The sequence below is a fragment of the Perognathus longimembris genome, chromosome 2 (assembly GCF_023159225.1).
Source record: "Perognathus longimembris pacificus isolate PPM17 chromosome 2, ASM2315922v1, whole genome shotgun sequence".
In the NCBI taxonomy this organism is placed as follows: domain Eukaryota; kingdom Metazoa; phylum Chordata; class Mammalia; order Rodentia; family Heteromyidae; genus Perognathus; species Perognathus longimembris.
The window spans coordinates 20,228,608-20,255,086 of NC_063162.1; the positions used below are offsets into that span (position 1 = coordinate 20,228,608).

Genomic DNA, 26,479 nt, shown 5'->3' on the forward strand with positions numbered 1-26,479 from the left:
CAGAGTGGCCTCGAATTCATGATCTTCCTGCTTCTGCCTCCCAAGGGCTGGGATTACAGGCATGCACCATCATCAATTTAACATTACTGAGAGGATCAAGGAAACTTGGGGAAACTGGGATAGGAGTTTATCTGTTCTAGTATTAATCACCCCATAAAACCCATGTTTATTTAGTTGTTGGCAGTCCCTCTTCCTAGAGGTAGGAAGCTGTTATTCTTGGAGATAGCAGTTAGGTCTTGGGCCAGGGAAACAGCAGGAGAGGGGGTGAACAGCTGGGCTCCTGCCATAAAGAGGTGGTCAGAGCCCTAGAGCTGGCCTCAAGGCAGGGAGGAGGAGATAACAGCTTCTGCCTTCACTTAGGACATAGCCCGTCTGTCATGGCCTGACTTTGCATACCTACTGCGCATAGGCACTATATGCCAGGCATCCCAGGACAATACTAACCTGAGAACAGGCACAGTCCAGGTTGAGGAGGGCATTAGTTCCAGACAAAGGCAGAAGGGAACAGTCAGGCCTGGCAAGAAATCCCTAAAGATCAGAGATTGGCTTGATATATAATCACCCCCAAGAAATATGGACCCATCTTTACAGCCACCAGGTCAGAGAGCAATTTCCCTCCCAAAAGAAAAAGGAACTTCGAAGGTAAAAAAAGAACCAGAGGGATCAGAGTTAAAGGAGAGATCGAGGGCTTCGAAACATTCACATGTGCCAGGCACGGTGGTAACACACTTGTACACACCCAGCACTCAGATGGTTGAGGTGGGAGGATCAAGGCCAGCCTGGGCCCTGTGGTGAGTTAAAGCCAGCCTGGACTAGACAGAAAGAAGACCCTACACAGAAAGAAAAAGAAAAGAAGGGAGGGAGGGGAAGGAGGGAGGAAAAGGGAAGGAAAGAGGGAAGAAGGAAGATAAGAGAGGGAGGGAGGGAGGGATGTAGTGGTTTGATGGGTAAGGTGGGTAGAGGAGAGAGGAAGAGGAGACTAGGGAAGGAAGTGGAGTTTGGGTCTATACAGGGTGGCAGTCAGACATATCTCAGAGCATAAAGACAGAGCCCTGGAAGAATAGAGTGGCCAGCCCATTTCAGAATGCTGGATAAAAAAAATCTGTGCACGCGCAAGCACGTGTGTGTGTGTGTGTGTGTGTGTGTGTGTATCACACACAAATCAATTTAAGAGGAATAAAATGAAGAGATATTTTAATCTGCCAATTGAATTTAAGGCTCATAATCAGTGCTTGAAAAATGCTAGGGATTATGGTGATTTATGGCCGGAATGGGAATCAGATGGAGCCTCAGCCTTATCGGGTGCAGAACGGCCTGCTGGGAAATCCAAAAGCGAGCAAACCCATTTATAGTCAAAGAAGGGGAATAGGCCAGGCCAGGTTGGGCTGCCTGTGCTCTGGCCCCAGGGTGGGGCCCCACAGATTATTCACCAGGCCCCCCCTTGAAGATCCGAAGCCCCACACCACCTAGCACGCTCCGTTCAACCCCACCTGTCTAGTCTGGAATGTGAAGGCTCAGCCCTAGTCTCCTAAGGAACCTCCTCGACTCCACCCTCCCGCCCTGACCTGATCCTCAGGACTTCCTGCCTTGTTTTATGTTCAGACCTGCTGGGGGCATGGGGAGTGGGTGGAGGACAGCATCTCTCTTGTCTCAGAACACCCAGTTCAGCCCCAGCTGTGTCACATCCCTACATGGGCAGGCCAGGCCTTCCGCGGGCCTCAGTTTTCTCCCTGCCAAATGGGGATAAAAAATGCTCCCCTCCAGAACTGTAGCTTTGAGGTTAAACGAGCTAACTGGACAGAAAGCATCTCAGCAGATGGGAAGGATCTTATGACCACAGCACTTAGCAATTTACTACCCTCTCTGGGCTGTGCCCTGCTTGTGTCCGAGTGTCTGTTTCGTCTCCCTCGCTGCCCAGTGAGCCTGAAGCTGTCTGTAGACAGGGCTGCTCCATCTCAGCCACCACCCGCCCACTCTTTTCTTCAGCTTTCCCTTCAGCCATCCTCCTCCCCTCTCCTCTCCTGCCTCACAAATAACCCTCTGCTTCGCCTACAGGCCAGGTTTCAGATTGTTCTGGAGGAGCCACTGACTCAGCCAAGATCTCAGAACTGAGACAAATGTGAAGGATTTGGGGTGCTGGAGAAGAGAATTCAGTCAGGAAGGCCTCCAGAAGGAGAGAGCTTTTTGTTTGTTTGTTTTGTTTTTGGCCAGTCCTGGGGCTTGAACTCAGGGCCTGAGCACTGTCCCTGGATTCTTTTGCTCAAGGCTAGCACTCTACCTCTTGAGCCACAGCGCCACTTCTGGCTTTTTCTATTTATGTGGTGCTGAGGAATTGAACCCAGGGCTTCATGCATGCTAGGCAAGCACTCTAGCACTGGGCCACATTCCCAGCCCAGGAGACAGCTTTTGAACTGGGCCAGATAGCAAACAAGAGTTTGCTTTGCTTAGGATGATCAAAAATGTCACCCCACCTTCTCTATGCCCTCCCACAAGGCTGGGACTGTCCTTAAGAGCAGAGACAGCTTCTGTCCTCCACATATGGCAAAGCCTGGCCAGACACTTCCCAGATGAGAAGACGGAGGCTAGACAAAAGTCCCCAGGTTGTAGCTTGTACTCAAGCTATGGCGTCGCACTGCCTCTTAGCGCCTGGCCCTGAGGACTCCAGTGTGGCAGGAAGGGGTTCATGCCAATGTTGAGTTAAGCACTACCTTCCTTAGGATAGGTGGGGATGATTGACAGCCACTGGCCACTGGCTGAGTGCCAGCTGCCCCTCAAAAGTCAGTCCTGCAAACTGCAAAGGATCCCAGAGGATACCACCCCATACCTGGCCAAGGTTAATGGGACCAGGATCCAGCCTGGGTCTCTCTCCACAGCTCTGCACATGATCTGTCCAAGTAGAGCCCCCCCTCCCAACCCCCAGGTGCTGTCAGGTCAAGGAAGGGGTGGGCAAAGGCTGCCCTGACCGGCCTGGGCACCTCCACCTGGGACTGACTCCAGGAACAGCCCGTTTCAGGCTCTCCACATGTCAGCATGAATGCAGAAACACTTTTATTGACTTGAAAAACAGAAAGTTCCCTAACTAATAGTTAATAAAAACAGCCTCCTGTTGTATGGGACTCAGCAAACAGAGTTCTAGAGATTATTCCTCTCCTCTCTCTCCTCTCCTCTCTCTCCTCTCCTCTCTCTCCTCTCCTCTCTCTCCTCTCTCCTGTCTTCTCCTCTCCTCTCTTCTCTCCTGTCTTCTCCTCTCCTCTTCTCTTCTCTCTTCTGCTCTCCTCTCCTTCCTTCCTTTCAATTTTTAATTCCACTGTCTTAAAAAAATTTTTTTTTGTATCAGTACTGGGACTTGAACTCAGAGCCCCCACACTCTCAATTTGACTTTTTCACTCAAGGTTGGCACTCTACCACTTAAGCCACACTTTCAGATCCAACATTCACCATTTTTATTCAAATAAAAGCTTTTTTTTTTTTATAAGAAAAGTTTCACCATTACCAAGGTCTGGAATCAGAAGGGGGTTGGGACTCAGCCACCTTGTGGTATTTTTGTCTGCCAGAGGAAGGAGATAGGGCTGGGAGATGGAGGCGCAAACGTTGGCTGGCGTGGCAGCCAGGATGGAGCTGGGCTCTGTACGCACGTCCTCCTTTAACGTAATCCTCCCTTCAGTGCTGAGGGAAAGCTGAGGCCTGCGTGAGAGCTGCCCAGAGACAAAGCTAGGTCTGCCCACAGGCTGATCTGCATCCATGGTCCATGTGGTCACACACACACACACACACACACACACACACACACACACACACACAGAGTACATGTGTGCCAGAATAGCAAAGTGGAAAAAGATGAGAGATTGGAAGTTTCTCAGGCAGCAAGTCATGGTGTAACACAAGCAAGTCATACTCGCTGAGGCTTCCTCCAGCCTTGGCAGATATTCTGCGGCCAGAAGGGGCGCTAGGCCAGTTTGTGGTGCTTCTCCACTTGAGCCCAGGGGGATGTTTGCCCTCTCACTCCTTCTGCAAGAGCCTCACTAGCGACCCCAGAGCATGGAGCCCCTGTCTGAGCCCCCACTTTCCATTTCTTTCACCCAACGTCCCTGCAGAAGGCTCCAGAGTGGGGTGCAGCCATTTCGCAGCTGCACTACTCACTGCCTGTCCTGTGACTCAACCTCCCTGAATTTGCGGCTCTGTCAGTAATGGAGTTAGCATCCCAAGGTTGCTGAAAACTTTAAAGTCTTCCATAGGCTGCGTTACGGTGATAAACTTGGGACAGGGGTCTGAGGCTGTCGTATCTATTTTGTTTGGTTTTTCCTTTCTAGTATTGGAGTTTGAACTCAATGCCTAGAACTTGCTTAAAAAGTGCTTTACTGGGCTGGGAATGTGGCTTAGTGGTAGAGTGCTTGCCTAGCATGCATGAAGCCCTGGGTTCAATTTCTCATCAGCACATACACAGGAAAAAATAAAACAGAGGGGCTGGGAATATGGCCTAGTGGCAAGAGTGCTTGCCTCGTATACATGAGGCCCTGGGTTCGATTCCTCAGCACCACATATACAGAAAATGGCCAGAAGTGGCGCTGTGGCTCAGGTGGCAGAGTGCTAGCCTTGAGCAAAAAGAAGCCAGGGACAGTGCTCAGGCCCTGAGTTCACGGCCTAGGACTGGCCAAAAAAAAAAGAAAAAATAAAACAGAAGTGACGCTGTGGCTCAAGAGGTAGAGTGCTAGCCTTGAGCAGAAAGAAGCTCAGGGACAGTGCCCAGGCCCTGAGTTCAAGATCTGGGACTGGGGAAAAAAAAAAAAGTGCTTCACCACTGAACCATGCCTCCAGTCTTTTTTAGCAATGGTTATTTTTTAGATAGGTTCACACTTTCTGCCCCAACACATGTCTGGACTACCATCCACCTATTTTAGGCTTCTCATTGTAGCTGAGATGACAGGCACAAACCACCACACCCAGTTGGCTTCTGAGACTGAGTCTCATGGACTTTTCTGACTTGAACTTGATCCTATCAATCTCCATATCTCCTTGGGATAACAGGTATGTATCACTGCACCTAGCTTCTATGATTGAGAAGGGGTCTCGTGAACTATTCTATCCAGACAAACCTCAAACAGTGATTCTTACATTCCTGGCCTCCCAAATGGCAAGGATGGCAAGCATAAGCCACTAGTGCCCAGCTCCAGGCTGCCTCTTCTGAGTGTAAAGGCTATACTTCATTCAGGGGCCAGCCTCAGGACCTGGGCCTCCTGCAGTAACAGTGGGGCAGAAGCACCACACCTGGTGGAAATGAGCACTGCCTGGCACCAAAAGGGCACAAGTGGTAGTACTCACCTAGCAGCTGGACCCCCCGTGTGAGGCCATAGACATCCACCAGGGCCCAGAGCGGGTCGGCCGTGCGGACCCCGTTGAAGAAGAGCATGGCAGCAGAGTCATTGATGCGGTAGAAGACGCGGCCCTTCTTGTCCACCCAGAAGGCGATGATGTTGCCCTCGTTGGCAAACTCCTCAGGCAGCGCCTTGGCCCAGAAGCCACTCTGGGACACCAGGTCGGGGCAGGCGTACTTGGGCAGCGAGTCGGGGTGGATCCGGGATGGGTCCTTGCTTGTGAAGCCCAGCCGCAGCGCTCCGCTCCAGCAGCACTGCTTCTTGGTGATCTGGTGGCAAGGAGTGTCCTCAGTCCAGAAGTATGCCCTTGGTCAGACCCACCCCGCCCTGCCTGCCCCCCTCAGGAGACTCCTAGGCTGTGTCGGAAGCCAGTTCATCCCCCATTCCGCGCGCCCCTCCCCCAGGAGGTCTTCCCATGGACTGCTGAGAGCCATTGGTCCTCAGGGCCTTCTGCGTGCGACACAGACTGGGAAAGTGAGGGCGTAGGTGGGTGAAAAGGAAGGGGGGACAGGGTGTTAAAGGTGGGAATGGCAGGCCCTGGCTGTGAGGGAGGTGGCGGTTGGGGGGGGGAGTTTGGGGGCCCACCTTCAGCCTGACTTGCTCATAGATGAGCACCGGGCGGTTACTGAAGGTGATGGCATTGCAGAAGCTGGCCTGCCTCTTGACCGCCTTGTGGCTGAGGTCCATGAGAATCTGGGAGCCCTTGGTGTGGGGGTGGAAGAGTAGTGGCGTGGCAGGGAGCCCCCCGCCAGGCAGCACCTGCGGGCAGTGCTTCTGCTTGTGGTGGCATCGGTGAGAGGTGACAGGGAAGGGGCCCCCGATGGAGTCTGCAAAAAGAAAAATGACCACAGTGTCAGAGGACTTAACAGGATCAAGAGCCAGAGCTGGACGGACCCCCCCCCCCCAAACACACACCCATCCTGGGGAGGAGCTAAGGGCTGGGGCAGAAGCAGATGTCGCCCACTGTCCAGTGTTGCCACAATCACTGCTTTTCCCATCATCCTCTCCTGCTCCCATCTATAAGCATCTACCCTTTCCTCGCCTCCACACCCACCTCCCACCATCACCATCGCGGATTCATCCATTCATCTTGTTCAACACACATGCATTATGTATCTGCTGTGTACCAAGCTCTGTCTTGGGCACTGGAGACACCATTGTGGATCGTGTCCTCTGACAGTCAAGTACCGAAAGGGACACAGACATGGACGGAAATCACCCTCCACAAAATGGCACACTGTGGCAAGCACCCAGAGGACCCAGCAGCAGGCTACCTCTCAGGAGGGCTTCTCAGAGGAGCGGGGGAGAAAGCATCACAGAAGCTGGGCTACAGCTGTGATGGAGGGAGCCACGGCAGTTCTCGGCAGGCATGGGGCCTGTGCTGGGAGCATTTGGGGCACCAGCAAAAGGCCTGTGCTTTCCTCCTCCTCCTCCTCCTCCTCCTCCTCCTCCTCCTCCTCCTCCTCCTCCTCCTCCTCCTCCTCCTCCTCCTCCTCCTCCGTGTGTGTGTGTGTGTGTGTGTATCTGTGTGTCTGTGTGTCTGTGCATTAGTCCTGGGGATTGAACTCTGGGCCTTAAGTTCTCACTTGGCTTTTTTACTCAAGGCTGGTGATCTACCACTTGAGCCACACCTCCACTTCCAGCTTCTGAAATAGGTTTTTATGAACTTGTCTGTCTGAGCTGGCTTCAAACCCCAGTCCTCCAGAACTAGGATTACCAGCATGAGCCACCAGCTCCCTAGCTGCTTTTTTTACTAGCATTTGTTAGTTACACAGGGGTGATTATGTTGCTATGTTTCCATGCATAGATACAATGTATTCCATTCAATCCTACCCCTTCTAACATTCTCCCTTCCCTAACAAAATTTCAACAGGCTTCCTTGTTCTATTTTCACACATGTAAACCATCTCCTTTGACTGGTTTCATCTTCATTTATCTTCTTTGTTAGCCCAACCCCCATAAAGTTTCTCTTTCTTTTTTTTTTTTTGGCCAGTCCTGGGCCTTGGACTCAGGGCCTGAGCACTGTCCCTGGCTTCTTCCCGCTCAAGGCTAGCACTCTGCCACTTGAGCCACAGCGCCGCTTCTGGCCATTTTCTGTATATGTGGTGCTGGGGAATCGAACCTAGGGCCTCGTGTATCCGAGGCAGGCACTCTTGCCGCTAGGCTATATCCCCAGCCCAAAGTTTCTCTTTCTTAACCCCTACAGATCAGCAGCTTTTACTGAAGTTCTTCATGCTAGTTTCATGTATAGTTGCAATGTGTTTCAGAATTATTCACCCATTGTGTGCTTTCTTTCCTCCAAAGATAACTGTTAAGATAGCCTAGAGGGCAGGGTGGAGACCTCTCATATAAACACACGCAGGTGTCATCCATGACACAGGGCAGGGAGGAGAAAGAACACAGAACTAGATTTTGAGTGACATGTCTGCCATTCACTGCTGTGACTTTGGGAAAGACATTTCTCTCTCCAGCCCAGTCTGTGGCCTCTGCACCAGCATTAGCAGCTGGGCAGCATTTCCACAGAGGCTAGAGACATGCACCCCTTCCTCCCTGTGCCCCATTAATCCCACAGGAAGTAGAGCTGGCCCTTCAAGGAATCTTATTTATTTTTAAAACTAATTTTGCAGTGCTGAGGATAGAACCCAGGACCCTGCACATGCTAGGCAAATGCTTTGCTCTGTGAGCTACATCCCTGGCTATTTTGTTTTTGAAACAGGGTCTTAGGAACTTGCTCGGGATGGCCTTGAACTCATGATCCTTATGACTGGTTTCCCAAGTGCTGGAATTAGTTATACACCACTATACCTGTCTAATTCCAACTTGTCATCTTAAGAAAAGAGGAGAGGGAAAATGGAGGTAGAGGGCTCAAAAATGTAACAGAGGCCTTCTAGGATACTTCAAGTTTTGTTTCCCGTGACAAGAACTTAATGCAGAGAGGTATGGTCAGCACCAGACCTGCCCAGACTCTTCCACTGTCTATCAGGGAGGAAAAGGAAGGGAAAGAGGAACCTTGGAAGGCCAAGACCTCACACCTCAGGCTGCTAGATTTGTTTTTGTTTTTGTTTTTGTTTTTTTTTGTCAGTTGTGGGGCTTGAACTCCAGGCCTAGGCTCTGTCCCTGAGCTCTTCAGCTCAAGGCTCTATACCACTTGAGCCAGAATGCCACTTCCAGTTTTCTGTGGTTAATTGGAGATAAGAGTCTCACAGACTTCACTGTCCAGACTGGCTATCAGGCTGCTAGCTTTGGTTTGCATTGCGTTTTATCTCTTTGTATTTCTTTCCTTTCTCTTTCTTCTGTCCTTTCTTTTTTCCATCTCTCTTTCTTTCTCTCTCCCTTTATTCCTTCCTTTCTTCTTTCTCATTTCTTTGTTTCTTCCTCTTTCCCTCCCTTCCTTCCTTCCTCCTTTCTCTCTCTCCCCAACCTCTCTCTCATTGCCAGTACCGGGGCTTTAACTCAGGGCCTTGCACTCTAACTTGGCTTTTTCAGTCAAGGCTAGTACTCTACTACTTGAGCCGTGCCTTCACTTCTACTTTTTTTTTTTTTTTTTTTTTGCTAGTTAATGATAAGAGTCTCTCCGTGTTTCTCCAGAGTTTCTCTGGAGAAGCTTCCTGTACGTCAGGCCCCAGGGGTAGGGGTGGCATGAGGATAGTTCGTCTTGCACACTCCAAAGAGACAAGACGTTCTGGAACTGCCGGCTGGTGCAAAGGCTCTGAAGGCCGTCAGGCTGTGAGCGCTGGAATCACTCAGAAGAGCCCCAGACCGTCTGCACAGGATTCCTGAGTGGCCTCTGACCTGTGAGGAGGAGGAGGAGGGTCATCTCAAGAAGGGATGGTCAGAGTGAAAAGCAGAGGTGGCACTGCTACAGGGGGCTTGCTTGGAAAAGATGCCCACTGGGCTCAGGCCAATCTCAGACATGGTTTGAATCTTGGTTTCAAAAACTACCTGCTGACAAAAGGTATCATTATATTTTACATTGTTTTGGGAGGCATCCATATATAGAAATGAATGCTGAAGGAAAATAAAATAACTGCCGTGTCGGTGAATAACCAACTGGCACCTCGGCACAATGGAACAGTACTCAGCAGGGAAGAGCAACAAACTGCCGCCACGGGTAACAGTGATGCCGGGTAAAATTAGACTACTCCACAGCAAAATCTACAGCCTACGGAGCACCTGCCTCCTATTGCAATCCCTCATTCTCTTCTGTCCTGTCCCATTTTTATCAAAGTCCAGGAAGTAAGCTAGGCGGTGGCACTCGCCTGCAATCCTAGCACCTGGGAGGCTGAGGCTAGAAGACTGAGTTTGCAGCAATCTTGGGCAAAAGTGAGTGAGGTTCTACCTCAAAAAGAGAATACAAATAAAAGGCTGGGCATGGCTCAAGTGGTAGAGAACTTGCCTCCAGAGGCAAGTGCCCTGGATTCAATCCCCAACACCATCAAAAAGGGAAAGAAGGAAAAAAAATGATAAGAAAAAGAAAAAACAAAGGGAAAGAAAGACAGATAAATGGGTGCCTAGGGAGATGGGAAGAAAGAGAAATGGGTTCCTAGGAGGCTGAAGCGACATCGGGGGTCATATGCTTATTATGTGCATGGGTGTGTACACATGTTAGAATGTATCACACCATACAGGTTTTTTAAACAAACATTTTATGAGTATGTAGTGAATGAGAACTTCTAGCTCAGGAACTCAGGTGTTTTTGACCCCCCTGGGAGTTCTCAGCTCCCATCCAGATGTTTCTTCTCCTTCCTGCCGGTGTTTGTTGGGGTCCTGAAGCCCTGAGCAAAAGATTGGCTCTAGGAAGATCTGATGCAAATCCCCAGAATCCCCCTTGGCTGACAACAGGACAGATAGAGAAGGTGGTGGGGAAGCAATGTGTACCCAGACATAGGGCTCCCAGTGGACCTGCTCAGGCACACACATCTGTGAGGACAAAGAAGGTAACCCTGGTATTCAAGAGAACCAAGGGGAGGACTCACTCCTCCCTCATCCCCAGAACCCACACCTACATTGGTGCTGCACACAAACACATGCATTCTTGAATACATGATCTGCAAAATGAACCACATAAAATACAACATGCCCTTCACACATGGGTTATTCCTATCTAATGATAATGGAAGTCATTTGCTGGGTGCTAGTGGCTCAGGCCTGTCATTCTAGCTACTCAGGAGGCTGAGATCTGAGGGCCATGATTCTATGCCAGCCCAGACAGATAAATCTGAGAGACTCTATCTCCAATAAACCAGCAAAAACCTAAAGTAGGGGTTTGGCTCATGTGGTATAGTGTGCCGGCCTTGAGTGAAAAAGCCAAACAAGAGAGTGGGAGATCCTGAATTCAACCCCCAATGTTGGTGCGTGCATGCACACGCATACACACATGTGCATGTATGCACACACACACACACACACAAAGCAGCCTTTTGTGAAGGGCTTATAGGCAATCTATGAACTAGCAGTTTCACATGTACTTAAGAGGTAGAAAGAGATATTTTACTTATGACAATTCTAATCATAAGCAAAGATAGAGATTAGGTTGGTTGCCCTAGGCCTCACAGAAAGGAGGAAGTAAATCTAGTAGCCAACCCCAGCAATCTGGCTCCAGGGCCTGTGTCATTATGCAGTATGCATTAATAACCAAGAAATCATGGGTTTTGTATGCTGGATACACACTAAAATACAATCACAACTTGTAAAACATGGAAAAATAAGTTCATCCATGCTCCCCTCTCCGCCAATCATGGCATAGAACACACTGGAAGATACACTGTATTCTATTATTCTGACTCCACATTACATGTGCGTATGTTTCCAAAACACAGACATCAAATGATGCTCCTAGCCCTCAGAGATGCTTCTGAGGTGAAGAGCCAGGCAGCCAACATGGAGAAGACAGGTTGACAGCCCAGAGTCCACTGCCTCCCATACACTTCTGGGATTTTCCCCAAGAGAAATGAACGATGACCCACACGCCATGTATAGCAGCTTTGTTCATAATAACCCCACACTGGAAACAGCTCACAGACACTTCAACTGATGAATGGATAAATTAAATGTGGCTTATCCCATGACTGCTGCTCTGTGGGAAAAATGAACAGATGACCAACAGAGCAACGGGAAGGATTACAGTGCATGTGAAGTGAAAAAAGCCAGACACAAAGGCCATTTCCTGCATGATTCCATCTGGTGATTCTATCAGGAAAGGGCAAGTCTGGAGAGGCAGAGATCAGTGGGTGTCAGAGTGTGTGGGGAATGGAAGAGACTTGACCACATGAGAACCTGATGGACTGAAGTTCTCACAGCAACAGAAATGGTCTCTTCCCTTCGTGGTGGTAATCATTGCACAATTCACATGGTTGTCCAAAAAGTGATACACTCTCAAAGGATGAATTGCACTGCATAGACATGACACATCAGTTTAAAAGCATCAACAAAACTGGGTGCTGGCAGCTCACACCTTTAATCCTGGCTATTCAGGAGGCTGGGATCTGAGGATCTTGGTTTGAAGCCAGTCTAGGCAAAGAAATCCATGAGACTTTTTTTTTTTTTTTTTTTTTTTTTTTGCCAGTCCTGGGCCTTGGACTCAGGGCCTGAGCACTGTCCCTGGCTTCTTCCCGCTCAAGGCTAGCACTCTGCCACTTGAGCCACAGCACCACTTGTGGCCGTTTTCTATATATGTGGTGCTGAGGAATTGAACCCAGGGCTTCATGTATACGAGGCAAGTGTTCTTGCCACTAGGCCATATCCCCAGCCCCCATGAGACTCATTTCCAGGCAATTAGCAAACAGCTGGAAGTGAAGGTATAGCTCAAGGGATAGAGTGCCCCAGAATCTAAGTTCAACCCCAATACACACACACACACACACACACACACACACACACACACACACACAGAGAGAGAGAGACAGAGAAACAGAGAGAGACAGAGACAGAAACAGAGAGAGAACTAACAAGCCAGGCCTTCCTGAAGATGGAGAGAAGGGGCTAGGATTTGCACTGTCTTGGAAGAGACTTCCAAGCCAAGTCAGGGCTGCCATCTACCACTTGATACCTAGAAGCTCCTCATAGAAATGGGTGCTATTCTCTTTTTCCTGGGGATATGGAAGGACAGTACTTTGGCAACCACAAAGCACCCCTAATTCCAAGGGATGGAAAGTCTCCCTGCCTTCTCCTTTCCTAGTAGTCTCCAAGGCCACCGGACAGCCAGGGAGGTAGGCCAGCATGGAGGAGCTACCCCCAGCCCCTCTCTCTGAGCTCTAGCTGACTATGTGATCAACGACAGAAACCATGCCTCTGGTCTGCTGGGCATCTACTGCCCCTGGACCATGAACTCATGCCATCTGGCAGGCCCTATGCTCCTAAGCTTGGAAAACCAACATACAAGCTGCCAACCCTACCTTGGAAACCCACAGGGCTCCAGTCCCCTCCTGTCCATTCTACGATCATAGCTCTAACTGAGGCCCTGGAAGCCCCATTTCTGCTAGGTCCTTCCCCTATCTCAGCAGGCATGAGCAATAGGAGAGAGAAAGCAAAATAAGAAGTAACCTGAACACATACCTTGCAACAAATGTCTAGACAAGGCAGCTGGAGATGAAGGTCCCTCCCAGCACTTCAATGCTATACTTCTTTATTTCTTTTTTTATTTTTTTGGTAGTACTAGGGATTGAACTCAGGGCCTCATGTTTGCTATGCTAGTGTTCTACCACTTGAGCCACTTTACCAACCCACTAACAGTGCACTATGACTCCTTAAATGGTCCCCATTCTATGATTCAGAGAAGCCACTTACTTGAGGTCACACAGTAATTATGTAGCAGAACTGGGACTAAAACCCTGGTCTTGGCCAGGTGTCCATGGCTCACACCTGTAATCCCAACTGCTCAGGAGGCTAAGATTTGAGGAATGCAGACCAAAACCAGCCCAGGCAGGTTTACCTTATGACTTACCTAAGTCCATGAGACTCTTATCTCCAACTAACCACCAAAAAGTGAAAAGTGGTGCTGTGGCTCAAAGTGGTAGAATGTTAGCCTGAAGCCTAGAAGGCCAGGGACAGATCCCAGGCTCTGAGTTCAAGCCCCAAGACTTGGCACAACAAACAAACCAACTTGGTCTTTCAATGCTATATCTAGGGTCCTTTACACTGCTCAGGATCTAATATTAGATAATTTTCCCACAAGTAGGATGGTAGGTGAAGGGGGACACAGGCTTCATGGAGAAGGTACTTGTGGCTGGGAGTGGGGAAGCATCCCCCACAAAGGGCCTGGATGGTGGATGTGTGAGCTGTTCAACTGCTCCCCGCTGGTAGAGGTGCCAGGGAGGACCCTTAGTGACAGCTTTACTGGCTTCTCAGAGTCTCTGTGGCTCCCAGAGAGATGGTAGCTGACACCGCAGACTCCTCCCAGCCCAGGCGTCCACAAGCTCCCAGCACAAGCTGGCTACACTCAGCCAGCTCCAGATCCCACTCCTGCTCCTTGTGGGGTCCAAGAAGAGACACTAGTACCCACATAGCCAGCGTCCTTACCAACCCCTGCCTACCACCTTTGCCTTGCCCAATATCCCAACCCAGCTGTCACAAGAAAAGACCCCTAGCCCAACCCTGTGCCACTCCGCAGGCAGAGTCCTGGCTTTTCTCCCATGCTACCCTAACACAGATTCCACCCCCACCCAAGAAGCTAAGCTACACACTGAGGTCACCAGCCAGAGTTCAGAGGCTGGATTTGAACATGCATCTGGCTGCCTCCAACAACTCTGTCTTGAATGAGGAGACCTCTGGGAGCCTCAATTTCCTCATCTGCAAAATGGTGTAATGCTAGAGCCTTTTTATTGTGGGAGGGTGCCAGTTCTGGGGCTTAAACTCAGGGCCTCATGCTCTTACTTCTGGCTTTTTGGCTCATGGCTGGCACGCTACCACTTGAGCCATGCTCTAGTTCCGACTTTGTGCTGGTTAGTTGGAGATAAGAGTCTCATGGATTTGTCTGCCTGGACTGGCTTCAAATCTCAGATCTCAGCCTCTTGTGGCTGAGATTGGAGGTCACCAACTCTCATCTTAAAACTTATTATTATTTGTTTTTTGTGACATTTCCACATAAGTAAATAATGGATCCCATATCCCATCAACCTCACCCCTTCCATCATTCTCCCTTACCTCTTCACCCCCTTCCTAAAACAGTTTCAATAGGATTCACTGTTTTGTTTTCATACATGCAAATTTTTTTGGTGTGTGTGTGTGTGTATGTGTGTGTGTGTGTGTGTGTGTGTGTGTGTATTAATTGCTAAGGGGTTTCACCATTAGGTAGAATTTCTGTATGCAACTCCCAGGAGTACATGAGATGACATGTAAAAAACTCAAGAAGTAGTTTATTCTTGTAATTATTTCTGAGCTATACCACTTTGCACTTCTCCAGTGTTACACACCTTTGTTCAGGCCATTTCCCCTGCTCCATGCCTCTTTCCCTGCTCTGCCTGAGCCTGCAAGTCTCCTATCTTCCGAGGCTCCGCTAAGCCCAGCTGCTTTTGAGATTGCAAGGCTGAGGACTTCTTTTGGCCTCATCATTTTAACCTGTCAATGTTTGTCTTACACTGTGGACAGTCAGGGCAGAACATGAGAATTAGAGGCAAGAGGCTTTGGGTTCAAACTCTGGCCAGGCTTCAGATTGGCTCTGTGAGTCTGGGCACAAAAGCAACAATGATTACAGCAGGAAATAGCTCATTTTAGCTCAAAAGAAAGCCAGGCGCCTCAGGCTTGGATTTGGGCTGATTTGGTTGGATCATACACAGCCCTAGAACAGGGAAAGGATTTGGAAGAATGGCGCAAAGGGCCCAGGTGGGAAGGCAAGCAAGGAGACCGCAGTGATGGAAATAATGAGGCCAACATGGGCTTCCCCGAGTTTCTTGAAGGGCCTCCCTTGATGGCTCCCATCTTGAGAAGTGGCTCAGCTATGTACCCTTCCTTCTTCCCACTGTGTACTTGTCTTTTCTTCATGGTCCCTGCAAACCTTGATTCATCTCAGAAGCCTCTCTGATGCTCAGACTAGGTGAGGGGCTCTTCCATGCACCTTTGGGAACCTCTAGCTGCCCAGGAAGAGTGTCCATCCCCGTGAAGCCCTGAGCCCTAGGTGTGCTACAGAATTAACTCCCAAGGACCGGAGACACTCACTGTATACAACACCCGCCTTATCTGTTCTGCATCCGCAGCAGGTCTGGGTTACTCCATCCTCACAAGTGTTGAAGAAGAGTCACCTGGACCACTTTGAGTTCTGAAGAGCAACTTCCTGGCTGAGAAAGACTAAAAGAGCATGGTTTCCTACAGAAACCACCAACTTCTTACTGCTCTTTCCCACTGCCTAGCTCAGAGCACACAGCTGGGACTCAGAAAAAGCTATTGAAGGAATTGCCAGTGTGTGGTTCTTCCACTCACTGAACACTTGCTTTGTGCTTTGCCCTTTCTATGGCCATTGGAAGCATTAGAACATGAAGGGAATAAAAGGAGACTCTTTTTGCCCTGCCCCGCACCAAGATGTCACACTATACATGGGATTGCAGTTCTTCGTGCTCAATAACCTTCAATAGCTCCCTCCCCAGTTCTCAGCAGGAGAAAAGGAGAATGGAAGTCTGTGAAGGTTGATTCTGTGATATTAGTCTCTGTACCAGATATCTTTCATATCCAACTACGTCTCCTTCTCCTAATTCTTTCAAAGTGGGTAGCTATGGGAAGCAACCTTTATTTACCTTTGCCCCAGTGGTCCATGTCTATTCCTGGTCTTCGTGTCCTTGTGTGACCCTTTCCTTCAGCAATGCACTGGTCCCACTTCTAGAGTAAATACACCTAAAGGAATGAATGGCCTGTAGCTCCCCAGGTGGGATTGCACAACGGTCTGTCCTTTCCATGGTTATCTTTTTTGCTTCCCTGGCCTTTCTCCTCAAGTGAGGCTAGCTGCCATGCTGTGCACAGTCCAGTGAAAGAGTCTATGCATCAGGTGACAGAGGACAGCCAGTAATTGTGAGAGATGGTCCCCTCCAGGAAAACCTTCAGATGAAGTCACAAGCCCAGCCAAAAACTGACTGCAACTTCATGAAGGATGTTAAGTTAGAAGCACCCTGTTTGAACCATGCTAAGACTCCTGTCCACAGAAACTTCAAGATGATGAAATGTGGTTTCAAGTGGCTTGGGGTAATGTTTTATGAAGCAATAGATAATTAATAGCCAGGTACTGGTGGCTTGCAGCTACAATCCTATCTACTCAGGAGGCTGAGATCTGGGGATCACAGTTCAAAGCCAGCTTGTGCAGTAAAGTTCGTGAGAATCTGATCTCCAATTAACTACCAGAACACCAGAAGTGGAGTTGTGGCTCAAAGTGGTAAAGTGATAGCCTTGAGCAAAAGAGCTCAGAGACAGCACCCAGCACCCAGGCCCTGAGTTCAAGCCCCATGACAAATACACACACACACACACACACACACACACACACACAGATAATTAATATAGTATTAATAGTCTCATTTCACAGATAAGGAAACAGAAGCTGAAAACTACTGACTTAACAAGGTCACATAAGTGATACATGGGTACCATGATAGATGGTCTCTCAACTTAGACCTGCCATGCTGAGTAGATTTCCCAGTAAGCCCAGCTAGCCAGCCAGTGTGCTCAGCCTCCTCTCCCTTGCCTTTCTCCCCTTTCTACCTGAGCCAGTTTCTTCATGGCCTGTCAACCCACTGCATACTCCCTTGTTGTATATGACCTGGCATAAGGAGCTGCATTAGTATCCTGTCATCTCAGAGTACCCAGTCACAAGTACACTAGGCCCTGTGGTTGCTCGGAGGACTGAATGGGCCAGTGATGTCAAGACAGGGGAAGGACAGTGGCTGGGAATAGACACCTTCCTAGCCACGCTCATCTACAAGCCAAGCCACATGCCCACTCACTCACTCTGACATTCCCAGCAGCCAGATGTGCATGTCGAGGTGGCTAGCCCTCCTCTCCCTCCTCCTCCTGCACCACTCAGAGAGCCACCAACCTCCCCTACCGCTGACCCACACCCACTGCGCACGCGCAGATGATCACTTCCCTATGTCTCACCCGGAGAGGAAAAAGGAAGTCTATGAGAGCGGATTCTCACTCCTTCTCTTTCCCTTCCCTCCTCTTCTTTTCCTTTCTCCCTCCCCTCTCGTTCTCTCTCCTTTTCTTTCATCTTTCTCTCCTTCCTCCCTCCCTTCCTTCTTCCCTTCATGTGTACATGACCGAGGTTGACTGCCTTCATATCCAACTTTGCCACAGCCTCCTAATCCCTGCAATGTGGGTGTCGGTCAGACTGTCTGCGAAGACCTCTACTTGGGCTTCAGTGTCCCATCTTCCTCCTGGTCTTTTTTGCTTATTTGTTTTGTTTTTACCAGTCCTGGGGCTTGAACTCAGGGGCTGGGCTCTATCCCTGAAGCCTCTCTGTGCTCAAGGCTAGCACTCTACCTCTTGAGCCACAGCACCACTTCTGGCTTTTTCTGTTTATGTGGTGCTGAGGAATTGAACCCAGGGCTTTATGCATGCTAGGCAAGCACTCTACCACTAAATCACAATCCAAGCCCTGCCTCCTGACCTTTGTGCCTTTCTATAACCCCCTTCCTACTCCATAGGAGCTGGACACAACTACTCACTTCGAGTAGATGGCGAGTGTGCCTAGTACCAGAAGTGGCTACCCAGAGAACACTGCCCTGGGACGCAGCCAGGGCTGAGGGTTTGAGGGCAGCCAGGTGCACACCGGCAAGCACGTACAGGCCTGCAGAAGCATTTTACAAAAGCCCACTCTGCTAAGAACGTGCCACATGTGTTGCCCATTGAATAGCTAGCTCAGCCCGCTTGATGCTTCGACTCTATGGGCAGAGCTACCCCCGTGTGCACCTGTGGATGCTGGGACTTCAGCAGGTGAAGGGCTAGCCCCTCTGAGCACCAGCCAGCACCCCCACTCTCACGGAGGCCTCTGACCCACCTCCTCTCTCTCTTGACCTTATTACCAAGATGCCCAGCTGGGTCTCCCTACCTCTCACCCCGACGTCCTCTACCCCTCCTTCAGCTCCAACATAGACTTCCCATACTCCTTCCTGCTTGGCACTGATGAAGCCAGGCCCTGAACTGAGTGAAGCTGGGTCAGCCTGCTACCCGTCCTCCCTGAGCCTGAAGGTCAAGATGGGGTACAGGTATGCAGGAAAGGACACAGATACCTCAGGCTATGGGAGCTCCTCTAAGCCTAAGCCCCAGGGCTGCTTCCAGGAGACAGGTGGCTCCTGGGGGTGGGCGGGGGGGGGGTGGGCGGGGGTAAAGGATGCCCCTCCCCCACTGCTGGTTGAGGATTAAGGACGCGAAGGAGGAGAAGCGAGGCGTCAGTCTGATAGGACAAGTGCTCACTTCTCCTCTGAGGCACCAATCACATGACTTCAGCCACACGCTTCCTTGTCAAAGCCACAGTGTGTCTGGGGAAACCAATCTCTCAGGTCCCTTAATCCCAGCACAATACTCAGATGGTGAAGTCTGGAGATCCAACTGCAGGGGACAGGTCTGTCTGGGTGCTAGTCCCCTCAGCCAAGGGGCCCTCAGCTAGGCAGGAAGCCCTGAAGGAAGATGGAGTTGAAAGGGAGGGAAGAGGAAGAAGCAAGCAAGCTGAGGAGGGGAGGGGGAGGGGAGGCCTTCCAGTGTCACTGCCGCCTCCCCGTGTGACCCCCACCCTGCCAGCTTGCCCTGGAGTGGCCCCTCCAGAACAGCTCTGCAAGCCTGTCTGATGACAGAGATCAAGCCTGTAACTGCTGACACCATTTTCCAAATGGAGATTCATTTCTCCAACCAGTTGCCTGCCAGGCAGTCCCAAAGGAGTTTGCCTTCTCACCACAGACCCAGCACATCACACACAACACACACACACACACACACACACACGCACACACACACACGCTTGTTGTGGGCATGGAGTATGCCACCAATGTGGCTGTTCACATGGAAACACAGACAGGACAACACCCAATCCATTCAATATGCAGACACACACACACACACACACCCCACACAGGTCCATTAGCAGAGACTCAAAACACAGCTACACCATCTGTAGATAGCAAAAACACAGAGACCCAAAACATAACTCCATGCCCAGAACTAGATAACTAGATAATACACATTCATATTCTCTCTCTCTCTCTCTCTCTCTCTCTCTCTCTCTCTCTCTCTCTCTCTCTCTCTCTCTCTCTCTCTCTCTCCCTACCCACGCCAGGTCAGTCCCTGCCACCTTCCCCCACCAAACCTCACTATCCAAAACCTTCTTGCATGCAGTAACTCAAAAGCTGAAGGTCACAAGGTAAAAATGCAATTGCAAACCCACTTGACTGTGCTTCGGGGGTATCCGTGAGGGCTCTAAGCACCCTAGAGAGCAGCCAGCCCCACTCAGAAGCAAGTGGAACTGGAGCCGGCAGGGTGGCCAGTGTAGAGGCACAGGTATGCACCCATGGGTGGGGACTGGGAGGACTTGGGAACTAGTGGGCTCGCACCGCCCCCCTGCCCCTGTGGACAGCAGGCAGCTGAAGCAGCCACTAGGACAGCTGAGGAATGGCAGGGGAGGGGGCTATTCATTGTGCTGCCCAGTGGTCTCCTAGCTTGGATGCTCCCATAGCTATCCTCTCGTCCCCAGGGAAATAGAGCCTGAGTGGGAAGGACCCTGGCTCTAGGCTCACAATGCCTGCCTGTCCTCCCAACTTTCCCCATGTTCTCTGCTCCACACAGTCCTCGCAGTGTGAGAACATCATGAGGCGGGTGCTGCTGTTCACCCCCTTGACAGATAAGAAAACTGAGACTGGGGGCAGCCTCTGTCTACATCATAATACACATCTATTGCTCCAGAGCTTGAGCACAGGGCTTGAAGGCAGGTAGAGGACGGAGTGCTCTTCCCCAGCCTGCTCTGGAGGCCTTTCTGGCCTTCCTAGGCCATAAGCTAGCCCATATCTGACTCCAGTGGAAAATGTCAGTCGCTCCATGGCCTCTGCCAACAGGTCCCATTGGGCCAGTGAGGCCTGAGAAGAGCTGCCACCCCACAGACTGGCAGGCCAGGCCCAAGTCAACCCAACCCGAGTGCCAGGCCAAAGCCTAGGCCACTGGCACTGTCCTGGCAGATGGGATTATGTGTCTTTCCAGGCCTTCCATCTGTCACCTGGCCCTCTAGGCCCAGAACAAAATTCATTTCCTTTTAAGAGAGCCAGTGGTTTACTTTCCCCTACCTTTCTTTTTCTTTTTAGAAATTATCCTCCTAAAGGCGAGAGCCAAGTCAATCAGCGCTGCCCATGGCTTTCCCATGGCGCCTGCTACCCAGGCCTCTCCCGGACCCCTTTGGTGCCCAGTGTTCTCAGCAGATGGAGGTCAGTCACTTCCTAATGTCCTAGTGCTCTACCCAAGGAGGAGGTCTGGGTAGTGTGGAGGGACTCCCCACATCAGCCCATGCCCGCCAGCGCCGGCCAGCCCGGCCAGGAACCCAGTTCCTAGGCATAAGGAAGGCTTCCTCTTCTGGGTCTGGGGCCACATCGGCCATGTCGCTCCCTAGGCCCCAGAACAAGAGCCAGAGGGAAAAACAGGCGTCCAAACAGGCAGAAGCCCAGCAGATAGGGAGCCAAGCAGCCCCCTCCCTTCCGGTCCCTCCTCCCGCCTGGCAGCCGAGTGGAGCCCAGGGCTCAAAGTTTGTTAACCTCTCCTGCAGAACACACACTGGGAGGGACTCAGGCCAGTTACTATGGAGCCATCCCAAGCACACCTGTGTGCTTAGGTACACACACACAGAGAGCTTCCACGCACACACACTCACACAGGGTGCCCACACATTTCTCCCCAGTGCCACCATGGGTCCCAGTGCCATCTCCACAGCCCACATCCTTCCCGCAGTCCCCTGCTGTCCAGCTGTGCTTTGCCTCCATCCCGGGGAGAGGTGGATAGGGACACCCAGGACCTCATACCGCACCGGGGGTGTGGGGGGAGGGGGGCTGCCAACACCCTGGGCAGCAGACAAGGGCGCTCTGGAGGGAGCCTGCCTCCCAGCTTTTCCACACCTGGCTTCCTTCACCCCAGTGCAGTCCACACCCAAAGCCGCGCTCCTGTCACAGCCTCAGAGCCCATGGAGTGAGGGGGCACCCCCTCATCCCGGCCTCCCAGGCGGTTCCCATGCTGAGGGGTGGGAAGCCCCCCCCCCCACAGGCATCAGCGGAGTCCTTACCATGGAGGTTGCTCCGGGTGATCTGTCCCCCCATCGCAGGCTGCAGGCGGCACGGCCACCTCCGTGTGACCGGCCTCGTCACCGAGCTGCCCCAGCCGCAAGCTCCTCTCTTCCTCCTCCCCCTGGTCCTCCTCCTCGGCCCCCAGGCATGGCAGGGCCCCTCCTGCACCCCCTCCTGCACGCCAGCCGGCCACACACGCACGCACGCACACCCCCCTGGCCCTGTTCACAGCCGCCTAGCTCCCACCCGCCGGAGCCTCCCCCACTCGCGCTGGTACAGGCGATGGGATCTGTCATGTTTATTTACATAAGGAGGAGGAGACTGGAGGCTTCCTGAAATAGCCGAGCTCCAGAAAGTGCTGGAGATGCCCCAGCAGAGCATGCACACACACACACACACACACACACACACACACACACACACACACACACACTCTCACCGGATCGCAGAGGTCTACAGCCATTCACTCTTCACAGTCCACTAGGCAGACCTACAACCAGGCAAGGACAGGAGAGTGAGAAAAACACACATTGCCCCTGTTCTCAAAGGGTCTGTCAGTGAAGCCAGGGGCTTTATGAACAAATAGCTAACTAACACCATTGCCATCCCTTCCAGGCTCTGCTCCAAGTGCTGTGGAAGGATTAACTCCTTCCCTCCTTCCAGGCTGAATGGTAGACGAGGTCAGGATGACTGCTACACCAACAGGTGCCATTTGCACTATTACCTTCATGGTTTGACGGCCAAGGCAAAGAGAGGTCATTCTCCTAGAAAGTGACAAGACTGAGGCAGTGATCTCTGCACTAAATTATCCCTTTAATCACACTCAAATCTCCCCCCCCCCCACACACACACACTCCACACAGCAACAGAGACCTGCACTGGGCGGTGACCTCATGCCACGCAGTGATGCAGACAGGCTCACAAGCACCTGCAAGCAACCACCACAGTGCGCACTTAGCCACCTGCCTGCCAGAAGTACCTGTCACGTGCGTTCTCCCACAGACTGCAGATTCTGGAGACATCTGAAGGTGCAGAACCCAACACCCCACACTTAAGGGAGAGGAAAGGTGCAGAGAGAGGGGTCCAGTGAAGTAAGGAAGGCAGGCCTAAGTAAGCATGCTGGAGGCCCAAATCACTATAAAAAAGGCAGTGCTATCTGATTGTTCATCTTGGGGGTTGGGGCTTCTAGTATACCCACTTTACAGAAAAGAAGGCAGAAGTCCTGAGAAGCTGCCTGAGCTCCCCAGTAGATCAGAGCAGAGTCAGGAGTTCAGCCCAGGTCGATGGAATGATACTGCTGTCCACTGCAGCCCTCCGCATGACAAGGGCTTCTCTTAGGACAACAGCACAGATCCTGGCTCCCAAGCTCAGGGGCCTGCATTCCTAAGGAAAGGTCTGGGTGGGAGGCAGAGGGTTGGGAACAGGACAGGGGCTCCATTCTATGCAAAGTCCCCTCCTTGGCAGAGGCTCCTGCAACCACCGCATAGGTACACATACATGACTCAGACTTACATGTAGGGGAGGGAGGCCGATACATTGGACTAAGAGAAAGCCACCATACTCCTCTTGCTGGATCACATACGTAACAATAGCAACACGAGCAGTTCTAAGCACATTGCACACATGGGCTTGCTCAATCCTCTTACATGAGTTTATTGTATGCCCATTTTACAGGTGAGGAAATCATAGCAAAAGCTACTCTGGAGGCTCTTCATTTCACCTACCTTTTAATATACTTGGCTGGGCCCAGTGCCTGGACCCCAGCTTCTCACCTGTGGTTGCTGTCTGCTCCTACTTAGGATGCCCCATCCTGCCCACCCCCCAGTGCCAGGAATACCTCTTCCAAGAAGCTCTCTGGGGCTACAGGTACACAGTGAATCCTTGTTTTTGGAACTTGTCTCTCCTCTGAGCATCAGAGCTCTACCTCCTAGCCAGGGTCTTGTTTCTGCTTGTCCCAGCTTCTCCTGGGTGCATCTCAACAACTTCAATTCTGTCCACCTACTATGTGCCAGGTGCTAACTTGATGAGAGGAGTTGTGAGTCTACAGTCCAAAAAGAAACACAGGAAGGAACATATAATCCTAGAAAAGTACTCTAAATGGGGGGGGGGGGGTGCCCTCGGGACGAGTGTTTCCCAAAAAGCAATAGTGAGAAGATGTGCTGGCTAGTGTCCCTGTGTCATGTAGGTAGGTTGAGGGGAGAAAGTGTTTCAGAGTGAGGACAAGTGTACAAGGGCCCTGGAGCTGCAGAGAGCCCAGCCTATCAAAGAAGTCAGGTAGGTTTTGCTAGACTTTGTTCAGCAGGAAGGGTCTGGGGGAACCTTCCATGGGCAGAAAGCCCAAAGAGTCAGGGATAGACCTTGGAGGCCCTAGAGGAGCAGGGTGAATAAGGTCATTTTTCTGAGAACAAAGGGGAACCCTTGACAGGTTTCAGCAGAGAGGCAACAGGAACAGCCATGCTTTTGGAAAAGGTCACTCTGCCATCTGGCGTGGGGCTTGCGTGGGAGGAGGGAGGGGGCAGGGCAGGGAGCAGCATCTACATCCGCCAGGGTGGGGCCAGCACCAGGCTTGCCCTTGTTCTGCTGAGAAACGGAGCTGTGGGACACACAAAAGCGTAGTCACCCAGAAGGGACAGGCCAAGCTGGGAGCATTTCAAGTGTGCAATGGCAAGCATGAAATAAAGCTGGGCATGGTGGTCCATGCCTGAAATCCCAGCACTTAGGAGGCTGCGATGGAAGGATCGTGAGTTTGAGGCCAGCCTGGTATATGTAGCAAGACCTTGTCTGAGCCTTCCCAGTACCACCGACTGATGGGTTGTGCAGTCATCTTATCTGGATCCTGATGCCCTGTTCTCACTGGAAGCAGTGATGACCTGTGTCTGAGCATGCCCTCACTACATCATCCCAAGAACAGTGTCTAGGCCTCTGTAGGGGGCAGGGAGTTGGGGGGGGGGGGGAGAGCAGCACTCTTACTATACAGTGGAAACTGAGATGTGCCTTTTCTCAGATTTACTCATTAGGGCATTGCAAAAGATATTATTTGACCAGAAGATGCCATTACTAAAAACAGGAGAAAACCTCGGACCTACATCATTCATTCACTCAGCAAATATTCACTTCGTATTAGCCACAGACCAATTGGCAAGTAAGATCCAGTGCTCACCCTTCAAAAGCCAGAAATAATGTCAGAAAAGGATTTTCATTTCCATTGAGAGCCATGCTGGACCAAGGAATGAGGTTCTGTGGGCTCTGTGCAAATTGCCCCGGAGCTTCATTCTACACATTATGAAGGGCTATGGAAGGGGACTGGAAAGCCTACAGGCAAATCTACAGAGGAGGAGATAAGTGCTACCGAAGTTTCAACAATCACTGCATACAAGGCCCAAGAGCTAAGTATTTTACAATCCCAATCTCAGTTAATCATGCAATATTCCTTCAGGAGTTAATATTCATCCCCATTTTCAGGCTATAAAACTGAGGCTCAGAGAGATTAACCCAAGGGAGAAATAAATGAACATTCAAACCCAAACCTGCCGGACACAAAAACTCCTGGTCTATCCTCAAAAGGTCAAAGGTCAAGGGTCCCTCTTGCCTGGGGAGACGGGAGTCAGAAGGGTTCCAGGTGGACAGAGCCTAGTAGTTTTCCAGTGGGTGACATTCCAGGCATGGAGCCAACTTGAAGGCAGAGGAACCCAGTCAGGCATACACTGGGCTTCCCACCTACTATTAAGAGGCCCAGACAGACATGAAGACCCCATCTTAGCGAAGACAGATGCACAGGGTGCCGGATGAAGAATGACTACCTCGAAGCCCATGGGGTGTAGAAATCTTGGTGTTGTCTGGCTTGGAATTGCCTGGATTCCTAGGCTGCAAAAGCAGCTCCCTCTTTCCCAGGGAAGCAGGAAGTGCCCTCTGCTCCCATCAAGGGAACCTCAGCACACACACACACACACACACACACACACACACACACACACCTACCCCCCCCCCCCGCCACCAGCCCACCAAGCTTCTAAAACCTTCCACCCCAGAGCATGGCCTCCTCTGCCATCCTGTCTCTCCCTCTGGCTCCTGACCTCTTTCTGCCAGCAACCTCCTTCCTCCTGCACCTTCATTTCCATGGTAGGCTATCCAGTCTAACTCTTTCCTTGCCAAGTCCTTTCCCATCCACGTTCCTCAAAGCCCAGCATCATCCTAAACCTGCCCTGTCAGATCTTCCATGCAAAGGCAGAGCCAGCAACTGCAGACTCTTAGATCTCCTAGCCCAGGAGAGCCCCAGGTCCAGCCTCTAATCTTTAAGCAGGAGAAGCCCTGCGCCCATCATACAGATAGCAATTGGGGCCCCATAAACCGTGTAGACCTTCCCAAGGTTGCACCATGGGAGGAAGACTTGAACGCAGGTGCTATATTTAGTATCTAAGCTACAGACCAGGGGGCATCAGGAGGTACAGAAGGCAAATCTAGATAAGGGAGAGGGGCTAGCTTCTCTTTTATGAGGTAGGAGGAAGCCAGGTAGGGGCCGTAGCCCTACTGAGGAGGAGCTGGGAGGCAGCCTCCAGTTGCTATAGTGTTTTTGTTTTTCGTTTTTCATCAAGAACAAAGGATAATTTGATTGCTCTGGTGAGTCACTTGATATCTGGGGCTTAAGGGTGACCTGGCCAGGACCTTCCCCCTCTCTTTGCTGACTTATTAGGCTTTGCCTGGTACTAGAGGATGGTGAACAAGGACTTGATTTCTAAACTTCTTCCCATTCTCCAAAGCAGAAGTAGAAAGCCACTGCCTAAGTCCACGAGAAACAGTAGAGGTGAGGACAAAAACAGCCAGATAGAGTGCAAGCTACATGCTACAGAGAAATGGGAGCCCCAAATCCCAGAGGGCGTC

At 51.1% G+C, this 26,479-nt stretch overlaps 1 protein-coding gene across 3 annotated transcripts in view; it reads right to left on the reverse strand.

Moving 5' to 3' along the window:
• Window positions 1-26,479, reverse strand: part of Neurl1 (neuralized E3 ubiquitin protein ligase 1) — a 103,672-nt gene that overhangs the window by 16,905 nt on the left and 60,288 nt on the right. For 2 of the 3 annotated variants that reach the window (XM_048338318.1, XM_048338316.1), the window contains exons 2-3: window positions 5,958-6,199; window positions 5,320-5,641 (exon numbers count right to left, since the gene is read on the reverse strand). In XM_048338318.1, coding sequence (XP_048194275.1) covers window positions 5,320-5,641; window positions 5,958-6,059 — 424 coding nt within the window. In that variant the 5' untranslated portion in view covers window positions 6,060-6,199. Of the gene's footprint in view, window positions 1-5,319; window positions 5,642-5,957; window positions 6,200-21,600; window positions 21,812-26,479 lie in introns of those variants that run through there. The other variant, XM_048338317.1, reaches the window with a different exon arrangement.